General features: G+C 39.2%; 1 protein-coding gene across 1 annotated transcript; it reads left to right on the top strand.

The window, feature by feature from the left end:
- The first annotated feature begins 787 nt into the window (after positions 1–787).
- Positions 788–8,811, top strand: LOC145570553 (uncharacterized). The gene is made up of 5 exons (XM_081629678.1): positions 788–1,092; positions 5,711–5,811; positions 7,110–7,226; positions 7,334–7,435; positions 8,469–8,811. The coding sequence occupies exons 1-5, from the start codon at positions 858–860 to the stop codon at positions 8,637–8,639; spliced, it is 726 nt and encodes a 241-aa protein (XP_081485804.1). The 5' UTR covers positions 788–857; the 3' UTR covers positions 8,640–8,811.
- The last annotated feature ends 14,036 nt before the right edge of the window (positions 8,812–22,847 follow it).

Below are 22,847 nucleotides of genomic sequence, written 5' to 3'. Positions count from 1 at the left end.
AAAACTCTTTGTTTCTTCTTCTTCTTCTTCTATAATCTAACGATTTAAATCGATTTCTACATAAGAATTCGAGTTTTCAAATTCACCTAACAATGGAGTTTCCATTTTCCTCTGTTTTTGTAGCAATTCGTGGATCAGATTACTGCAATTTGAGGTATTGAAGTTCGATAACGAATTCTCCATTGATTATTGAATCCTCCAGGTACTATTTTTTGCGTTTTCTCTCTGCGTTTTCTCACTTTCTCTCTACTCCATTGTTGTTCTGCGATTTGTAACTTTGAGGTCTTAAAATTTCGCGTGTTTTGTTATGAAAAAATAAGTAGTAAATCAGCTCGCACGTGCGCCACCACCGATTTACAATAAATTTATTGTAAATCGGGGGCATGCAAAAGTTTTTGATCAGAGATTATATCCTGATTTTACATGCATTATCATAAGAAGGAAGTAGGTATATTATGGTAATAGATAAATGAGTATAAAATATTTATATATTTTATATCATATAATCTTTGATTTAGTTGCTATATTTAGGAGTGAAAAATAAAACGGAAAAATTTTTAACTGTAGCTCGACACGTGTCAAAATATAATTAGAGTGAAACTTCGCTATAACTCAATTAAAGTTGCTCTAAGTAAGTCAAGCCTAATGTGAATCTTATCTTTGACCATTTAGTTACTCTCCATCTGGTCCCACGTGTGCCCTTTCCCTCCTCCCTCCTGCTTGTGTGGCGTCCATCGTCCTCCATATCCAGCCAAATTAGATACCACATTCTCCATTTTTTTGATTTTAATATCTTCCTTCTTAAACTTCATCTCTAAATTCCTTTCTTCTTCTAAATTTTCTCTCTCCATTCTCCAATGGCGGAAACTTCTGCACTTGGATCTTCATTACTAACCCTTTCTAGAAGCTTCCGTCAATTCTCTCCTTCCTTCTCTTCTAACATTCATCATCATCAACCTTTCTCCTTCTTCATTCCACCTCTTATTTCCTCTCGATTTTTTCGATTAGCCGCCAAAGCTTCTTCTGATGATCCTTTTGACTTTGATTATGGATCTTATCCATGGGACCCTCAGTCGATTGATTCCAATTCTGGTAAATCTGTTATTTACTATCAATTGCCCCATTTTTTAAAATTTAATATAGTATATGATTGAATTTAATAGCATTTCTTTGATTCTGCAATTTTGATGATCTTTGATTTTTGAATATAAGTTAGAAATTTGTTACCTCTAATAGATTTTGGAATATGGGTACTTTGAATTTGGATTACTGATATTTGGGTGTTTGCAATATTGGAGTTCAAGGTTTTGTCGCAATGATTTTGCTAGAGTTTTGAGTTACTTTAGTGTTTAAACTAGTTGGCAGATGTTATGGACTTAAAAGTTTTGAGTGTATAATGCAAAGGGTAGGTTCAATGTAAGGTTGTAATTTAGCTGATCATGTGATCAATGTATCATCTTACTCATTTTCGGCTTTCTAGGCTTGTTTAGCTTTATCTGGCTTTAGCAAAAGCTTGATCTTTCTATTGAGTTATAGTACTTGTTTAAGTTGGCAAGTTGGAAATTTAAGTTTAAAGGTGGAGCTTGAAGCGCCCTTGTCTATGCATTAATCACTTGAACTCATATGAGGTTACTTTGCAACTTAAAAAACTTGCTTTATTTGATGTGTTAGCATGTAAATTCGTAAACAATGGGTTTGAGTTTGTGAAGTCAAATGAATGATCAGTGGGTTGATTAAGATATAGTTCATTGGATAAACAAGCTATAAAAGCGGTACAAGTTGGGTCATTTGTTGGAAAGTGGAACATCAATGATCGTTGGATGAGGTCTAGTACATCGGTAAGGAAAATATTTTTGTTTGTTTTTTGGCGCAAAGGCATAAATATACAGTTAGTTGTCTTACAACTTTTTTGGTAATTTCGGTAATGGAATTGAAAGGAATAGAAGGGAAGGGAAAAGATGAATACGAGATATAGAGTAATTATATCGTCTAGTGTTTGGTGTTATGGAGGCATTGAAAAGAATCCAATGTGTTGTTAGTTAGTCAATGATAGAAAGGAAAGGGAAAAAATTGGCAACCTTTTAAATTCTATTCTATTTATTTCTTTTCCCTACTAAAATTCCTTTATGATTATTACTACCAAACATTAGAAACCCATGTAAGTCCTTTTCATCCTTTTTCATATATAAATCCTCTATATAGTGCCTAGCAATATAAATTGAACTTCTCTTGCGTTGCACTTTCATAGCAAGCTGGACTAACGTACAATTGATCATGACATATCAAGTCTCGAAGCCCGATTATGAGAGGCTTCTCATAGACATTGTGTCCTCACCTCTTTACTTGCCTTACTTTTCATAAAAATATGAAATACGTAGTTATCTTGTGGAGTGACTGAATGTTACAATGATGGTAATGTTCATAAGCCATGACACTGGATGGCTTTTTCCACTTTGGATTATAGATGTATGTTTAAGTTTCCCAACTTATACTTCCTCTGTGTCTCAATACATGCAACAAGTTGACTTTTAATTGAGTTTGTAATAAATTCAACTTGTTGAATGTATTAAGAAACAGAGGATGTATTATGTTGTAATAATTTTGTAAGGATTTAGGTAAAGTTAGATAATAATTTTGTAGGGACTTTAGGTTAAGTTAGATGTCAATCTACTTACTACCTCCGTTACATATTAGTTGCAACTTTTGCCAAAACGGGGTGCTACATATTAGTTGCAACTTTCCATTTTTTTCCTATTTTAGTAAGTTTTTTTAAATGAAAGTACAAAAATACCCTTACTAAAGAACTTATAAACACAATTAACTATCTAAATCAGATTTCATTACATTCCTAATCTAACTTATTAACATAATATTTTCACCTAATTTAACTCATCTAACACATAAATTAGAAAAACAATTCAATTCCAAAAATCATTCAACTACCAAGAATATCAGAACACGACCTTCTCATCACCGTCGCCGCCGCATCTAACCACCATTGTCACCGTCGCTGGCTCGCTGCTGCATCCACCACCACCGTCAACGCTGTCGCTGCTCATCACTATATTCAAAGTCGCCGCCTACTCCTCCAGTGTTCCTTACTCACTCCCTCTCTCTCTCTCTCTCTCTCTCTCTCTCTCTCTTTCTCTTTAATAGTGTAGCTCTGATGGTTTGAGGAGTAATTGGGCTAGTTTGGGGTTGTTTATGGATGGTTTAGTGTGATTCAAGGTGAGGAAGGGTAGTTTTGGCCTGGGTTGGTTTAGGGTGAGTGTGGGTAATCTTGGGGCTGATTGAGGGTGGTGGTTTTGGGGTGGTTTATGGCGAGTGTTGGTGGCTTTAGGGAGGTTCGGCTGTGAGGAGTTGGTGTCGATGTGGTTAGAGTTGAGAGGTGGTGGTTTCGAATCGTTTGGGTTGAGAGGGGGTGATTTTGGGTTGTTCCCGCTGAGGGGGTGGTTTTAGGGTTGTGAGATGGGTGGTCGGCTTGAAATGGGTGGTTTCGGGCTTAGAGGTGATGATTTTGGGGTTGCTTGGGGTAATAGGTGGTGGTCTTAGGGTTGTTCGGGGTGCGTCTGGGTGGTTCGGCCTTAGAGCAGGTGGTTTCAGGCTGTGAGATGGGTGGTCTATAGGTGGCTGCTGTTGAACGTTGGTTGTGGTGTGGTTGCTGTTGTTGTTGGTCATTTTTTTTAATTACCTTCACTTTCTCTCTCCTACCCTTAATTTACTATACTTTAATTCATTAATGAACCATTATGAAATTTGTCTTAGAATCTGTGTCAAGCTCAAAGTTGCAACTAACTTGAAATGGAGGTAGTACATTGTTAAAGTTTTCCTCTTGATAGGAAATTAGATGAGCTTCCTTCATTGTTAGAAGTTTGGATTATCAATTAGCTACCAGCGTACCATGGTGATATCTGGAGTGTGCTGGCGCAAAACAAAGTTGAAGAGTGCATCATCTATAAAAAATACTACTATTCTCTAATTTTTTCTTACTTTTTTCTTTCTTTTTGTAAGTGCCCTAGTGAAATTTTGCTGGTGGATAAGCATTAACATGGACATTGACATGAGACTTCCCTCACAAAATTGCACTATAAATCCGTAAACATTACCTTGATTTTTACTCTCTACCAAATGGGATGTAAAGGCCATTATATATATACACACATATATATTTGTCAGCATTTAAGTCAGAACCTCAACCACCACCTCTCTCCTCTGTCGTATTACTCTCATCAGTCTCATGGCCATCGTTACCACTTCTTCCAATTGCTCCAAAAAAAAAAAAAAGGAGATGAATGCAGCTACCACCAAGGGCTCCAAGGCTTTGGCTTTGAGGACATCAGTGTTGAATTTGACACCAAATATTCAAAATCCACAAGTTTTGGACTTTTGGTCTTAGTCAGAAATACTCATTATTTTTTGTGGCTATTTCTTAAATTATGGTGGATGGTTTTGGAGAATTATGAATATTGATGTTAGCTTTTTGTCAACAGTTTGCAGTGGTGTTACATGATTATGGATCAGGTGATGATGGTTTGTTTATATGATTCTGGGATGATAAAACAGTTGGGGTTGGCAGGAATGGTGACAGCATTAATGTAAGTGGCGAGCAAGCTAAATTAAAAATAAAAAATCAAAGAAGAAAAAAGAGGGAGAGGCCAAGAATACCTTCAAGATTACAAATAAAAATTATAATTAATGAACATTATCTAAGTAGATGTTGGCATGTTTTGCTAGAAATGGAGAGGGATGGAGAGGGTTTGGCTGGGTTTGTGGCTTGGTAATGGGAACTGGGAAGGGATTGGGGTGGGGTGGGGTGGGGTGGGGATGGGTGGGCGAGAGGTGATTTAACTGGTTTAACAGGTTGTTATTTAAAAAAAGGCTTAATTTAAGAAGGTAGACCAAATAGTTGGAAATATAAAGTTCATCAATAGTTGTAATTAGTTTGAAAATACCGCTTATAGTTGGGATCGTTCTTTTTTAGCTACATGTCAGAGACGACAACTATGTTAATATAATTGTGTTTATTGAAGGTGAAAATGTTTATTCTTCATTTTCATCTTCTTTATCAAGTAAATTGTGGTCTCAGATATCAAAATCAGAATGTTGTGACAGATGTAAAACGATTTTTTGTTTTTTCTTACTAGTCAAGCAGGAGAAATGGTGTTCTATAACTTTTTTTATTTTTATTTTTTTTATTATTATAATCTCAGAATAGGAGCCCTTCAAACAGAGCTGTTATATAAGATGAATTTTGGAGGTTTATGCTGTAGCCTGTTGATGGGGAAATGATGGTGTATCATCTTTCATACTACAGATGAACTGATTTATAGTTCAGAACAATTACCCTTATTTACTGGGGTGTGTGGTGATTTTATAGACTGGGAATAATTCTTTGATTGTCTTTTATGTAGCATATGTCACATAATCATCTGCAAATAGGATGATTACCCTTTTTTTCTTCTGATACAAAGTAGTTTCCTTCAGCTTTGCATACTTGCTTTTATGTGTGCTGTTACTTGCCCTGAGCAGTCTGATGGACATCCTTTTAAGTTTTAACCATGTCCCCCATTTGGAATATTGCACTTTCTGTTCAATCTTGCATTATAAGTACTATTGTATTTTAGTCTAATGCTTTATTGCCAGAAATAGGTCAGATAAAAGCACTTCTGAAACTTTCCAAACTTTTGTTGAAATTTGAGTTGCTGTATAGGTATTCAGTGGGTTCGTGAGGACACAATCACAATGTTCACTGCAGATGGGCTCATACAACTTGGAGGTTCTTTGGTTCCTCGGCGTATTTCTCCATTAGAGGTATGCCTTGATTTGGAAAAGACTTACACTATTTCCTATTTTTGGTTTAACAGATGCATTTAATCATTGACTTAGGTAGCAAGAGGATCATTTTATTATGAGCTTAATACAGAGTAAGGAAGAAATTGACTTGTGGTTGGGTTGGAATATGTTGGGCTTTATGCTTTTGCTTACAAACCTTATTTAATGATTGTTTATCATTATGTTTGATGGTTTTTTATGCTTGAAACTTTCTTAAATACAAGTTTGGTGTGTGCGTGTGTAAACTATATGTTTTATGAGATATGCATGTAATACCTCCACTTCTCTCACTCTATTGTTTTCCCTTTGGGTATTAATTAATTACGACGATTTTTGGAACTTACCATTAATTAGTCAGAGTTGTCTATACTCTATATATTACGAAGTATATCCTTGTATAACATAATCTGATTATGATAAAATTTATTTTACTTTTGGCATGAAATGTGACTTGAAAATTTTAATAGATGATTTATATTTATCTTTTATAATTCTTATGGTTTATTCATTATATACTCGTTACTAAGAAAAAAGAAATATAAAAGTTGCTTTTGTCATAAAAGACCAAAGATGTGAGGATGCAGAATTAAAATGTCTATGATCTGTATTCAACTGAAGTATCTAAATATACTCTCTTTATTTCTCTATGATTATCATTTAATCCTTTTTGGGATGTTTCAATATGATTATGCTCTTGTTGATCAGTTTTGTTCAAGTGCCCTCAAATTTGACTTGGTGCGTATGCCAAGTCAAAAATTTGCCCTATATTTTTATTTAGTATCATCAACACGTATAAATCATAAAAAGTTGATATTCAAAAACTACACATTGAAATGTACAAGTCTCCAAAATTGATCAAAGTGGACTGTGTGAATATTGCAAAAAGTCAGCAACAGAGGGAGTACTAGCAAAGGTGGCATTTGGTGGCATGCATGTATGATGGCTCAATTTGCTGCTTTCATTGTAAGGGTTGCCGGTTGCCCACTCTTAGGGCTTGACCTGCTTGTCATCCATAATAGCCCTGTGCTAGACTTGTGAGAGAGCCTCTTTTTCAGACATACTAAAATCTACGCCTTACTAACCAAACTTAAGTCAGTGTTCTAAATCAATACAAATTTGGAGTCGTCGTGGCATTTACCTCTGGTCATTGCTATTAAAATTTGCTATTTGCTGCATTCACGATGTGTTGATTACCATTTATTGATGTCTTCTTTCAGTTCAATGTTATATTTTTAGTTATTACTTGTTAAGCTGCCAAATGGGGTTTCATAATGCAGAAGAGGCAGGGTAAGGTGAGAGTTCCTCCGAGGTATCAGCGCTTTCAGGAGAGCGATTATATGGATCCAAACCAAAGCCTTTGTCTGGGTGCACTTTTTGATATTGCAGCAACAAATGTGAGGAATGTAGATAGCTACAATTAGTTGTTGAACCAGATCTATTGTTTATGTTTTAATGCGATTTTGTTGTACTTCAATGATGCTTTTGTAATTAAATTTGTCAGGGGCTTGATACGGGTAGAAGGCTTTGCATCGTCGGCTTTTGTCGTTCAATTGAGATGCTTAGTGATGTTGTTGAGGACAGTGTCCTGGAGCAAGGTGGAGAGGTTTGTACCAGTAACCTGTTCTATTAAATTTTATGAGCAGCTTCTTTTTATGGTGTGAATACGTACTGTTTAATATGTTTACAAAGACTTCCTCATCAGAAAAACCAAAAATAAAGGGGGTAATTTCCCAAGTAAGATTTTAGACATAACAAATTTCATGTACTAACCTTTAAGCTAAAGTATATCTTGTTTGAAATTACTTCATCACTTTGAACCTGTTATTTCCTTATTGAAAAGCTCATTTTCCAGATAGAAACAAGCATAAAATCTAACGTGAAAAATTGGTCTTTTTGGATGTAGATCTTTTGAGCTACAAACTACTTCCTCCAATCTTCCTTTGATTTAATTTAGATGCAACACTTGGCCTTTTGCACTATTTTTTATATATTACTTTGACAATCCTAGGTAATTTATACTATGTATTTAAGAGAAAAATTGTCTTGTGGGATCTTGTTATATTCGTGTAAGTGCATTTTCAAAATTGCAACTTAGTACTCCCTCCATTATGGTAATTGCAATTGTAGGTATTACAAAAAGTTTTCGGAAAATTAAAGGGCGGAGACCAAAGCGTGAATATAATATTAATAATGTATAGCATAGTTACTGGGAATAAGTTTAATTGTTAGTGGTTAAGAGAATTAAAAAAAAAAAAAAAAAAATTGGTGTAAGTGGGGTTGGGTGAGAAAAATAATAAAATTATATTGCAGCTACGGTTAATAAGAGATATAATACTCTGTAAATAATATTGGGTCCTTACCAAATAAGGATATGTTGCAATTAGAAACGGATGAAAAAGAAACGTGTTTTAATTAATATGTAACGAATAGAGTATAATTTTTGTTCATTGATGATTAAAATTATAATAATTGAATTCATGCATTGAGAATGTGAGTATAGAATTGTTGCAAATAAATAAGAAATGGAGGAAGTATATATTTTCCTTAGTAGAAAATGGAATATAGCAAATTACTTCCATGTAGATGCATCCTGTGCTTTTAAAAATTCATATGTATGCTGAAGAACTGGATGGCAGGTTGTTGTCGCTGAGAAAGCGACGAAGGGTGGATTACAGGAGAAGCTGAGTATGACTGTTGCGGTGCCACTACTTTGGGGTGTTCCTCCTGCTTCCGATACACTTCATCTTGCTGTCAGAAGTGGTGGAGGGATAGTGCAGAAGGTATTTTGGCAGTGGCACTACATGTAAATAAACTGCTGACTTAGTTTGTCTAACGCCTCTATTCATCTATTGTGAATTCTGTACATAAGCTTAGAATCTATATATTTCTGAAACTGTACATTTGTGTAATCTTTACAATCTAACATTTGACAATTATATTCCTCAATTCCTCATTAATGGACTTGAATTTCTTGTTTAAGATTTACGAACTGTTTTTTTGCCTCTCATTAGCTTAATACGTTTGCTAACTAACATGCTGTGAAGTTTGCTAATTAACAAACTCTCTACTATTCCCTGACTTTGGGCTTTTTCATTTCAGTAGTCTGTTTACGGTTATTGAGAGGGTTGTCAGTATCAAAATGTCCAGAATGAGTTTATTGTCTCCCTAAATCAGTCTCTTTTTGTGTTCTTGTAAAGCTGGCTGTTCAATGTTCTGTTTTAGATCTCAGTTACAAGCTGAGCCATTCTCTCTCATACTCTCGGATGTTATTCTGTTTTAGAATGGTTTCTTATGTGTCTCGACCTGTTTATCTTGGGCTATGTTATTCTTACTGCACAATTTTTTAGTTGATATATTTTGACTTGTTATACCATTCACAAACTCTAACTATTGTGATTTCTATTTAAGATAAAGTATAGTTATGTAAGGTTTTGTTAGAAATGTTTCAATTCATAATACTATGTATACATCTTGTTTATAATTTTTATTGTTGATGATTAGATATTCTAATCGTAAGAGTTGTGCATTGACTAACGTGGTAAAATAAATGTATCAACTAGAAAATAATTAAGGAATAATGAGATTATAGTCATCGAAATTGGTTTGGATCCCTTTGAGCCACTTTGTTTTTCCATTGATGTAATTGTAATTAAAATGAAATTACATGACTAGGTAGCCCAGCCTGTTGTGCATCCTCTTTTTTTTCTCATCTCTTGTTCTATCACAAAGGTCATAGTTTTCTTGGGGCTTCCACCAACAACAAATCAATGGTTATCCCTTTAAATTAGATTTTAGATGATTTTTTTTTTTTTTTTCAGTGTTCTCTACAATATGATGATGGGTTGTTAAAAGGTAATTCAGGTGGCTAAGTCAGGTTCGTTTGAGTCAGTTATATTAAGAACTTTTTTTGAATTGATATTAAGACCTTCAAGCATCAACTCACGAAAACTTTTTTACTAGAATCTTCATAAATGGTTGGAGATTATACACTATGAATGAAACACTAGTATGAGATATTTGAAGAAAAGAAACAAATGCAACTATAGTAAGCATCTTCGACATATGGATTAAGGCCTTGTTTAGTTCAGATCAGATAAGAAAAAATAAGTTTAGATCAGATCATCGTTTTTTGTGCAGTTTCTTATCGCTAAATATCTTTAATTTCGTAATGAAAAAAATTATGAAAATCACATATTAATAAAATACACATTATTACGAATCTAACAAGAACCCACTTAATATATTTTTCCGTATAGATTATCATATATTTAAAGTCAAAGTTTAGTCGAATATGACATTCAGATTAGATCTGACTAAATAAGTTTAGATAAGCAAAAATAAAGTGAACCAAACAAAGCCCTAAATTCAATATGTTAAAAATCAAGCTCCAGATTTAAGCTTGCTTCTATGGAGCCTCAATAGAGAAATCAACCATTAATGTACCAAAAGAAATTTAGAACCGTAATTAGATTGTTCTGCTTTTTGTCAGAGCAATTTCTTGTTTGATAGTTTTGGGGAATTCCAGAATTGATGAAATCATTCAACCTGAATTAACAGTCAGCTTACAGCCTGTGAGAGTCTCTTTTCACAAGGCCCTTAATAAAAAGGAGTCTCACTTCCTACTAACTTAATAAGCATATTATTTCAGCGGTTTTGTGTCCCTTGGGAGAGTTACAATTCGAAAACTGGGTCCAACGAAGCCGCCTGTACCTGCAAAACAACGGAGCTCCGGATGTTCGGAGGTCCGCCTCCAAAGGTTAAGCTAGTACGGATTCAGAGTAAAACATGCGGAAAGTAAATATCTTCTCGCATTCCGAGATCAGGTGTTCTCTGTTTCGAGAGCAATATATGATGTAATGATTAAGACGTGCCCCAACAAATGGGGAAATCTCCCTATTTATAGGTTCCTAGAAAAGTGTGCCCTACCCTAGGGTTTGATGACCTAGGGATTTGAGCTGCGCCATTTTGCGGCTACCTTGGGAATTGGGCCTTGAAGGCCACCAATTCCTGAGGGATATCTGCTTGACACGTGTCTGCCTCTGAGAGATCCATTGGAAGGCCTTCTTAGGTGACACGTGGCAAGCTCACATTGTGCCAAGTGGCGAGGTAGAAATACCCAAATCATTTGCCCCTCACAGGGGTCACGTGGCGCCTATGACAGGTGTCATCCAATCATTGGTTCGGCCTTTTACCGTTTACCATGGGTAGAATTTAGGGTTTTTATCCTATACTTTTCCCCCTTTCTATAAATAGGGGTTGACCCCTCCTTCGCATTCACACGTTTGCGTGAATTTCAGAGAGAATCTTTTGAATCTTTGACTTTGAAAACTTTGTCTTCTTCTATGAAAGCATCTGACGCTCGGCAACTAGTTCTCCTGTAAGCAGACGACCAGGTCTTCCAAGCGGCTCATCGTACCTTCACTTAGTAAGGTAACCGTCTGGTCCTCTTTTTTAATCTTTATTTCTTTTCTTTTTTCGAAAATGGTTTCCCAGACGCACCCGGCACGGTTTAGGTTAGCGATCAGCCAGTCATCAGGGACGGCTGAATCTAGAACTAGGAGTGTTGAATGCTCATTCGATGATTCCCCTCTGAGAACTTCTCCAAATCCGACCGTGTCTGTGCAGGATACCATGGCCAGAACGAAGCAAACCAACAGAACGTATAGGACAGATGGTACCTGGTACCATTCAGAAAGTTCGACCGTATATTCAGAGGGCTCCATTATAGCGCCTGTTTCCGAAGTTTATGAACATCCGCCTAGTGCTACTAGTACCCTAGGCTCCTCGATTTTGGAGTAGTCGGATGATGAACAGCAAACCCTTGGGCCGGCTGTTTCGGTGTCGGATGATGAAATGGGGGAGGACATTGCTGGCTCTAGCCAGCAGGCCCCCAACCTGAACGATAATTCTGATGATGATTCCGCATCATCTTCTGACAGCACCTCCATTGACTCGTAGAAGGCGCACTCAAAATTAGATTGTGGCAGATAGTCCCTATCAATTGATAGGGGCGAAGGATGGGCAGAGCCGTGTGCTTCTCGCCGGCTTTGAACGTGCTCCTTATTATTTGCTTGTTCCCTAAAGCAGGCGGGAGAAGATAACGGACGACTTTGGCAATTTCATTTCTAAACAGGTCATGGGACATGGGTTTATTCTCTCTATGCCGGATGCAGTGGATACAGTCGTCTGGCCAGAGAAGGCCAACTACGATGACCAATGCTTTGGCTGTTATGAGGCGGCCATTCAAGCTGGTCTTCGCTTCCCTCTCCATCCGGACGTGGAGAGAATTCTAGATGGATACCAACTGGGTCTGGCAACTAGCCCCAAACTATTGGGTCAATATCATGGGCTACGTTGCCGCATGTGAAATGTTGGAGGTGGATCCTAGGTTTGAGGCATTCGCCTACATGCACTACCTAAGCAAGACCCCCCAATCAAGCGGAGGCGGATGGTTCACCCTTAGTAGCCATAAGGGTTACGTGATGACGGTGGGGAAGGAGTCCAAATGGAAGGAATGGAGGAAGAAATTTTAAATAATCTCCTCCCCTGACCGCCTGCGCAACAAGAAGTACAATAGGTGGAACTGAAACCCTACTCTTCTTGATGGGAAGAAGGCCTTGCCGCCTGTCCCAAAACAGGCGCAGGAGCAAATATTGGACCGTGGCCTGTTAACAGTGGTCGTTCGGACCAATGAAAGGACGGGGGAGAAGGAGGTCACCCCCTAAATCTCCATTCCCCGTCATGAGTGGCTATCTGACAGGACGTATTTGGCCGCTTACGGTCTTAGTTCAGAGAGGCCAAGAGGTAGTGGGCCGTTTGGTTTTTATTACTTCATTTGAACTTGATTTTACTTGCTTGTCTCTAACTCTTGTTCTCTTGGTGCAGATATTGCCATGGAAAAACTCTCGGCCACCAAGAAGCCGGCTGCACACTTTGCATCTTATTACCGTTCGTCCATCTTGCGCGAACGGACCAACGAGGAGCAGCCGTCAGGCCAGACTCCCAAGGTTAGGAACTTTCCTACTAGACTTTGAATTGAGATTAATTGATGTCGCATGCATAATAACTGGCGTATTCTATGTAGGGGGGATCGTCCAAAACCTCTCCCTCCAAACAGCCGAACCCGAATCTTCAAAAGAAGTCGGGTAGTGATGTGTGCGTTTCTGGCAAGTCCATAAATCACATTGCCTACAAGCGTAAGAAGGCTCATGACGGCCCCACCTCCCACAGGACACCCCTAAAGCTGGATTCCCAAAGGGTATCGAAGAGTGACAAGCCACTCGAAACTGCTGTCGGCTCAGCAGAATGCGGAAACAAGGCCGCCAGGGAGGAGGGGGCGGAAGGTATAGTCACCATATCCTTTTACACCAGGTTGCTGGATAGAGTAACAGGCGCTTAGTACCTCAAAGGGTATCAGACCTTTTGGCCAACTTATTTACAAAGTGTTTGATTGTGCAGAGATCCCGGAGAGGTCGTCTGTGCTTCACATGGCCAAGCAAATGATGAGGGCGCTTGATCCTGAGGACGAGGCGTCCGTAACAGGAGTCGGCACCCTTAACCTCGACGCCATCTTGGCGCTTCTCTGTGAGGTAAGATACTTGTAATATTTCATTTTAAGTGATGCATATGGCCACTTGACACTGACCATTCTCAATGTTGGCCGAATGCAGGCTATGCTGCAAGTAGATGGGCTTAAAAAGCCAATTAATGACAAGTCCAAAAAGTTAACGGCTGTTAAAGCTCGAACCGCCTCCTCATCAAACATTGCTCAGTTTAGGATTGCCCAAAATGAAATACTGACACTTGATATGATGTATTCTCAGGCGACTGCAAATCTGCAGGTCAAACAGGAGTTGGATGCAGTAAGGGGCGGATGACCAAGATTCAAAATGAAGTTAAGGCTCTCAAGGCTAAGCTGGAGCCCCTCGAGGAGGCGGACAAGAAGGCGGACTATGACTCCATCATGTGGATGGCTTGTGAATCATTGCAGATGGACTCTGATTACCAAACTTGGAAGGCTAAAGTTTGACGTAGCCAATGACGAGTTTAATGCCCGACTTATGAAGCAGGCGGAGGAGGAGATGGCCAGAGGCACTGATGCATTCGACTATTCGGACGAGTCGTACTCGGGGGATAATGAGGATCAGGAGGAGGATAGAGATGACGATGAGCAGCCGCAAGGGGGCAACAAGGAGGATGCGTCTGTTAATGCTGAACACCTCTCCTGATCCTTTTAAGCTTTTTAGAAATATTTCTACGGCCGAATGACCAAGTGTTTTAATTTCCGGCCTGTGTGCCGAGTATTTGTGTATCTTTTAATGAAGTCGTCCACAGGGATAGCTGTTTTATTTTAATGAAGCATCCGATCAATCTGACCGATTTTTATCATATTGATGCCTTGCCTTTAGAATTTTTTAAAGATTTCAATTTTATAACTTGCTGTGCATAGATTTTAAGCTAAGTGTTTAACTTACTGTATAATATGCGATTGTTTGTGCTACCGGATGTCTTTGCCCCTGGCCGGATGTTCGCTTGGTTTCAAAAGGTGGGTTGATTGACTTAGAAATTGTTGATACTTGAAAGAGTATGATCGGTTTCTAAGTCAATCAATCACTGTGGTGATTGCCCCTAACCAAGCGGATAGTCGGCCATCATGAGCAGATGGGTATGCACTTGAGATATCTGGCCATAGGCCTCAATAAATTACTAAGTCTTTGGATTTAAACTTTTAATCGAGATATGGGATCTGGCCGCCTGCCTTGCCTTAAGACAGTAACAGGCGGTACCACATAATAATTTAAGCCTCTAAAATGAAACATTAGCCGCTTCCCGTCTGTTTTAAATCAGTTGGGAAACTTAGATTTTTTAGGTTTCAAATTAGATTAAATCAAACAACTGCGAGCGTTACCTTAATCCAGATAGTCGGTAGGGCCGTTTGTTTTTTTATTTATAGAGCAATGTACCACCCGAATGGGAGATGTTGTATTCGACGAATTCGCCCGAATGGACGTCGTCGGTTGTCTTACTCATGAGTGGAGTAGACGGTCGTACTCATGTTGGAGCAGACGACTTTTATTTAAAAAACATATCCGGCATTCGACCTCTTTAAGAAGAATAGTTAGCCACTAAGTTTTTAACACTTAGCTTATAAATGGTAAGTAGATTCGGGCCGTCTGCACATTGTGCAGGCGGTGCCTCTTAACATAAATATTCAGGCCGACTGCTACGGTGCAGTCGGTCCTTATTAATGCATTTTTCAAAATGTTAAGTGAATTCGGGATGTCTGCACATTGTGCAGGCGGTTCTTACAAATTACTTTCCAGCCGTCTACACTATGTGCAGGCGATATCCTTTAATGCAAAAAATATTGAGCTTGGTCCGTCTGCACATCGTGCAGACAGTGCCCTTGAATGCAAAAATAAATAGACATAATTTGGGAAAGAAGACAGATTTCTCATTAATGAGTTTGAATAAAAAATTTACAAAATTTCAAAAGTAGTACTTTTTCAAGTTATCTACATTTCAAGTTCTGGATAGCTGCCTGCAGGTGTTTTCAAACAGTAGGTGCCGCCTCTTATTTTTCATAGATTCAGTAGGGATCTTTCCAATTTGGGGTTAGTTTTCCTTGCACATTCGCCCTACCAACTGCCTCCATTTTCCGTAACACAAAGTCCCCAACCTTTAAGGGCCGTTTGTGCACTCTCTTGTTGTAAGCTCTAGTAATTCTCATACGGTAGATCTCATGGCGCAAGGCGACATTGTCCATGCGATTTGGAAGCGAGTCCAATGCTAGTAGCATGGCTTCCGAATTTGCCTCTTTGTCATATAAAATGATTCGAAGAGTCGACTCATAGTGCTCAATGGGCAAAATGGCTTCGGCACCGTAAACCATGAGATATGGGATCTCACCAGTTGCTCCTTTCGTTGTTGTTCTGATGGCCCATACGACGTGTGGTAGTTCATCCGCCCATAGGCCGCCAGCAATTTCAATCTTGTTTTTTATGCCGTCTGAGATTAACTTGTTGAAGGCTTCAACTTGGCCGTTTGCTTGGGGTCGGCCGACTGATGCAAAATAATGTGAGATCCCTTAATCTCCCAACCAAGTCTTGAGATAAGGCGTCTCAAACTGGGGTCCGTTGTCAAAAACCATAGATATAGGTATCCCGAACCGGGTGATGATATTCTTTTAGATGAAGGAGATGACATCCTTAGTCTTGATGTTTTTTACCACCTCTGCTTCTACCCACTTGGTGAAATAATCCACAGCAACAAAGATATACCGCCGTCTGCCTGATGCAAGAGTATATGGCCCCATGATATCCATGTCCCACTTGGTGAATGGAAATGGATTATGAATACCCGTCAGATATGTGGCCGGACGGTGTATAAGCTTGCCGAATTTTTGGCATTTATCACATTTTTTCACCAACATCATGGCGTCTTTCTCAAGGGTGGGCCAGAAGTAGCCTTGCCATCTGACCCTTTCTGCTAGAGACCTGCCGTCTATATGTGAGGCACAAAATCTCGCATGCAAATCTTCCATAATTTCCTGTCCCTTTTCGGGGGTGATGCATTTCAAAAGGGGTTGTACGAACCCTTTCTTAGAAATTTCTCCTTTACGAATTTCAAAATTGACCGCACGTTTTTTAAGTGCGGCTGGTTCTGGAGCCGAATCCGGCAGCGCGCCGTCTAGCAGATATGCCCCGATGTTATCCCAACATCCATCCAGGTAGAAGTTCGGTCAAGTATTCCAATGAAATCTTTTTCAATGCTTTGTTTTTCCATCACTTCCCACAATACTAATCGAGGTGTATCACATGAGGCGGATGACGCCAGCTTGGACAGAGCATCCGCCTGATTGTTTTCGGATCGAGTCACTTGACTTAGATTGAATTATTCAAGTGTCTCGGCCTCAGCTTTGACCGCCTGCAAGTATTTGATCATAGCCGGATGGGTGGATTCATAATTACCATGGTATTGACTAATGACCAACTGAGATTCAGTGCAGGCGTCAATCTTAGTTGCCCCTGCCGCCTTGCACATGTGGATACCGGCCAGCAGGGCTTCATATTCTGCCTCATTATTTGAGGCTTGGAACTTGAACCATAGTACATGCTCATATTTATCTCCTTTAGGAGACTAATATATAACGTCTGCACCACAACCGTTCATAGTAGAGCTCCCGTCCACATACAATTTCCAAACCTGATCAGTGTTATCCGACGCAGCCGCCTTGTCATTTCGACAATAAAGTCGGCGAATGCCTGCCCCTTTATTGCCTTCCTTGGTTCGTAAGTGATTTCCAGACTTTGTAATTCAACAGCCCATTTGAGCATTTGGGCCCGATGATTCCAGGGTCATCATTGGCCGCTTGATCAATTGGTCAGTATAGACCACTACCGGATGTGCCAAGAATTAAGGTTTCAACTTCTTGACAGTCATATAAAGAGCGAGGCCAAATTTTTCAACCATGAGGTACCGAAACTCTGCGTTTATGAGAACATGGCTAATGAAATAGACCATAAGTTGGGTGTCGTCTCTTTCAGCAAGAAGAACGGCACTGAGAGAATGATTTGAGACAGCCAAATACATGTAGAGCGTCTCTTTGGGCAGAGGGTTGACCAGCCTTGACAAAGAGTGCAAATGTTGCTTTAATTTTTGAAAGGCCGCCTCATCATCATCCCCTCATTCAAACATAGCCTTTTCCCTGATTGTCTGGAAGAAGTAAAGGCATTTGTCACATGACCGGCTGAGAAATCTCCTTAGGGCCGCCAGACAACTTGTTAATTTCTGTACTTCCTTGACATTGCGCATAACCTTGTACCGCCTGAGTGTGGTGAATGTTTCTCAGAGGTCAACAAGGTGATCCGCCTGCTGCTTGAATTTGACTATCATGTCATCGATGTACGCCTCTGCATTCCTCCCAATCTGATTAATGAATACTGTATTAATCATTCGTTGGAAAGTAACAAGCGCATTCTTCAAGCCAAACGACATCACAGTATAGCAGAATAACCCCTGATCAGTGATGTATGCCGTATTTTCTTGGTCCTTTTTCCACAGGGGAATCTGAAGAAAGCTTGAGTACGTGTCCATAAATCTCATCAGGGCATGTCCGGCTGTAGACTCGACCAGACTATTGATCTTTAGAAGTGGATAACTATCTTTCGAACATGCTCTGTTCAAGTCAGTGTAATCAACACACATGCGCCATGTAACATTCGGCTTCTTCACAAGCACAACATTCGCAAGCCAGTGAGGGAAATTATATGGCCGAATAAACCCAGCGTCTAACAGCTTTTTTTACTTCGGCAGCTGCCGCCTGACTTCTCTCCTCACCATGATTTCTTTTCTTTTGCCGGATGGGCTTCTTTATTGGATTCATTGCGAGTTTGTGGACAACAAGATCCGGGCTGATGCCTGGCATCTCTTCCACTTCAAAAGCAAAAATGTCTTTGAATTCTTTCATCAGATGGTGCAAATCTGAACCCATCTTTGCAAAAGAAACCGTCCCCACCTTAACAGTTCGCTCTAGACGACTGTCGTCGAGTGGAATATCAATGTGATCACTAGCCGACTGGGGACAGAGGTTGTCTAACCGTTCCCCGGTCAGTGATTGCTATTGCTTTTCTTTCTTGACCACCACCAGGTGATCAGTCTTTCTCTTCTTTGCGGCTGGTGGGGCCGGATGATCATCCTTGATATCATCAAGGTCTATTGGCTCCTTCCCCTGCCCGACTGCTGCGGCCGCGGGTTTGACGTCCGAGAGATAGCATTCTCTGACCGTTTTCTAATCTCTATTCAGGGAGCCAACAAATCCATCATCCCTCTCATACTTGAGCAGCATGACAGATGGGATGATGACGGCCTTGCACCAGTTCAAAGTGGGTCGGCCAAGAATGAGGTTATAGGCGGTCAGCTCTTCGACCACCAAAAACCGGACGATCATGTGCCGCCCTTTGCCCTTTTCTCCCAGCCGGACAGGGAAATCTATCCGTCTGACTGGGTGCACCACTCCTCCCCCAAACCGAACAAGGGGATGTGAAACATCATGCATGCTATCCAGCTTAAATTTGTGAATGGAAAAGCACTTGTAATTGATGATGTTAGAGGAGCTACCTGTGTCAATCAGAATGCGGCCAACCAGTTGGTGGGACACTTTTCACTCGATAACCACAGGGTCATCATGCGCCCGGCGGACTTTGCCCCACTCCTTCTCAGTGATGACAACTTTTGGGAAGGCGGTGGTGCCAGACGCCTGTCCCTTTTCAACTGAATTGATCATCTTTCTCAAATGGTCCTTCGTGCCCCGCGTGGTCGAGCCACCTCTAGCGAATTCGCCTGCTATAGTGTAGACCGATTCCTCATCGGTGTCCGAACTACCAGCAGGCTGGGGAGTCTTTTTGGAGGATTGCCCCGGATTCACTTTGTAAGTCACTTTGGACTTCACATAGGACTTCAACACTCATTTGTCGGCAGACGGTCAAGCATCCGTTTGAGGCTGTAATAATCGTTAGTGTCATGGCCGACGTCCTCATGGTAATGGCAGTGTTTGTTTTTGTTCCGATTTTCAGTGAACCTTTCATTGGATTCGGCTTCTCTAAGGTCAGCCGATCCTTTATCTCCATGAGGATGGAATAGCTGTACTTGTTAAACTCGTACCTTGGAACGTACGGTTTAAATTCTTTTTCTTCTTCTGGCCGACTGATCAGAGTTATCAACCGTCCATATCTCTTTCTTCCTCTTACTCTCTTTAGGCTTCTAAGCCGGTTGAGCAGGCCGACTCTCCTTCTGCTTGTCAGACCTTTTAGAGTCCGACTGTTTATTTGAGGAGCAGAGTTCGATCGCCTATATGTAGGCTTCCGCCTCCATCAGAGCTCCCTGGAGGGTAAAGATTTTCTTGCGGACGAGGTCGAACTTGAAAGTCGACCCATACTTCAGACCCTTTAAAAAGTATGTATACGCAACTCCGTTAATCCCTTGAATCTGGATTCTCACCGGATTGAATCGCCTGACGTAGGAGCCCAATCCTTCTCTATCTCCCTGCTGCACATTACTCAGATCGAGACTTGTTTTCTTTGTAGGGATGTTCATAGAGAAGTTGGAAGCAAACAAGAACGCAAGCATCTTTAACCTGTTTATGCATCCAGCCGGCAAGTTGCCGAACCACTGTTGGGCTATGCCCTTCAGGGTAGCCAGGAAGCAACGACACTAGGCGGCATCATCCAACCCTTGTAAATACATGAGGTGAGTATATGCCAAAAGGTGATCTTTTGGAGGTACCATCATAGGTTCCTACCAACACGTTCTTAACCTTAGACGGGTGTTCGGCCTCGGCTATCTCCCTAGAGAACGCAGAGGGTTGTTCTTAGGGCTGGCAATCGGATCAGGTCGGGTCGGGTTCGTGTTCGGGTCAGGTAATTTCGGGTCAGATACCCCCTGACCTGAACCTGATCCATTTAACATTTCGGGTTGAAAACCTCAACCTGAACCTGATTTTTTCGGGTTCGGGTCAACCTGAAAATGACCTTATTTGACCTGATTTTTTGTTAAGATTTAAGTAAGGTTATTTTAACCTAAAATTAACCTGAATATGACCTGAAATTAACCTGAATATGACCTGAAATTAACCTGAAACTGACCTAAACAACTAAGTTTCAAACCACAAAGGCACAAACATTCAATACTTCAAACAATCAAATCTAACAAAAAGTCCAAATAAAACCAAAAGTAGTCTAAGTAAGGCACCTAATTATCAATTACAAACCAGAAATTACAATCCAAACAAGTTCAAATATCTAAGTTCTCAAATAACATTAGAGGATTCAAAAGGGCTTTCAAGTTTTTCAAAGTCGGGTGATGTAGGTTGCGTATCATTCTTGTTCTCTATGTCAAGCTTCATAATTGATCCACAAAGCATTTCCAATTGAGGATCCATAGAGTCTACAAAACACACACAAAAAAAAAAACAAAACAAGTAAGTTACCATCAATAATACATGCCAACATAAGAAATAAAATCAGATTACATTATATATAAGTTACCTTGCCCAAAGGCCCAATCCCTTAAGAAAATTATAGCCTCCACTGTATCTGGCTTCAATGAACTTCTATAACAATCAAGTACCCGACTCCCGGTACTAAAGGCTGATTCAGAAGCCACAGTTGATACGGGGACAGCAAGAACATCTTTAGCCAATTGAGATAAAACAGGGTAACGAACTGAACAAGTTCTCCAATAAGCTAAAATATCAATGTTGCTGGATCGAGGCATAAGTGGCTCTTCATAATACATTTCCATCTCTGATTTCATAGCCACAGATGTTTGCTCAACAGAAAAATCATCAAAATCCTATAAAAACCAAATCATAAATATCAGATTATATTATTATATAATCAGATTAATATCAGATTATATAATCAGATTATAATCAGATTATAATCAGATTATATAATCAGATTATAATTAGATTATTTAAAATCAGATTATAATCTGATTATATAAATCAGATTATATAATCAGATTATAATCAGATTATATAATCAGATTATAATTAGATTATTTAAAATCAGATTATAATCTGATTATATAAATCAGATATAATCAGATTATAATCTGAATATATAAAATCAGGTTATAATCAGATTATACAAATCTGAAATCAGGTTATAAACTTATAATAAGATTATATAAATCAGATTATATAAATCAGATTTCATAATGCAACAAAACATTAAATCATATTTCATAATACAACAAAACATAAAATCAGATTTCATAATATGATAATACAACAAAACAGATAAGGGAAGAAGTGTTTACCTTCATAAAATCATCACAAGGTTCCTTCAAAACCTCAGAATCAGTAGATTTGACATTTACATTGCTTGATGAAGAATGAGATGCGGCATACGAATCGTATAGTTCCTTTATAGAATTGGTAACTTTAGAGAACTCAAGCTCATATTCAACACCATCCCCATAGATCCTCTTGTAACCCCATTGGACACATTGAATCTTATATCGTGGATCCAACACCACAGCAACAGCCATAAATGTACTAAAATCAGCCCAATACTTTCCAAATTTGTCAAGCATCTTGTTAGCCATTTTTTGCATAAAAAGATCCGAACTTATCTTTTCATTTTTTAATAACAATCTAACCTTTAAAACATTAGAAAAGTAAAGATTGGAAGTAGGATATTTGGTTCCGGAAAAGGCTAGTGTGACATCATGAAACACTTTCAAAAACTTGCATATTTTCTCTACTCTACCCCATTCTTCCGTGGAAGGACAATGAGCATAGTTGGCATCAACTTTTTGAAAGTGAATTAACGCTTTTTTGAAATACAAAGCACTATCAAGCATCATGTAAGTAGAGTTCCATCTAGTGGGAACATCTTGTTGTAAAGATCGAGTTGATTGAAGTTCAACATGTGCTACACAACTTATAAATCTTTGTTTTCTAGATTGAGAACTCTTACAATATTTAACACTCTCCCTAATCTTACACACAGCCCCATCAATCTCTTTTAAACCATCTTGAACAACTAGATTAAGAATGTGAGCACAACACCTTACATGAAAAAATTCCCCACCACAAATCAAATCAAGTTCCCCTTTAAGATTTTCAGCAAAAACATCATTTGAAGAAGCATTATCTAATGTAATTGAAAAAATGTTTTTTTGAATACCCCATTCCTTTAACAACCCATACACATGATCACATAAATGAATACCGGTATGAGGGGGAGCAATGTAAGAGAAGTTCAGAATCTTTTTTTGCAAACACCAATATTTATCAATATAATGAGCAGTTAATGAAATGTATCCATCAGTGGTTATGGAAGTCCAACAATCAGAGGTCAATGAAATTCTACCAGAAGAAGAGGCCAACACATTTTTCAATTGCTCCTTTTCTTTTTTTTGCATCTTAAGCACATCAGATTTTATGGTGTTTCTTGTGACAGGTTTGAAACTAGGATTCAGATAAGAAAATAACCTCCTAACACCCT

The sequence above is a fragment of the Chenopodium album genome, chromosome 12 (genome assembly GCF_948465745.1).
Source record: "Chenopodium album chromosome 12, dcCheAlbu1.1, whole genome shotgun sequence".
Classification (NCBI taxonomy): domain Eukaryota; kingdom Viridiplantae; phylum Streptophyta; class Magnoliopsida; order Caryophyllales; family Amaranthaceae; genus Chenopodium; species Chenopodium album.
This window is presented reverse-complemented; position numbering and strand designations above follow the sequence as displayed.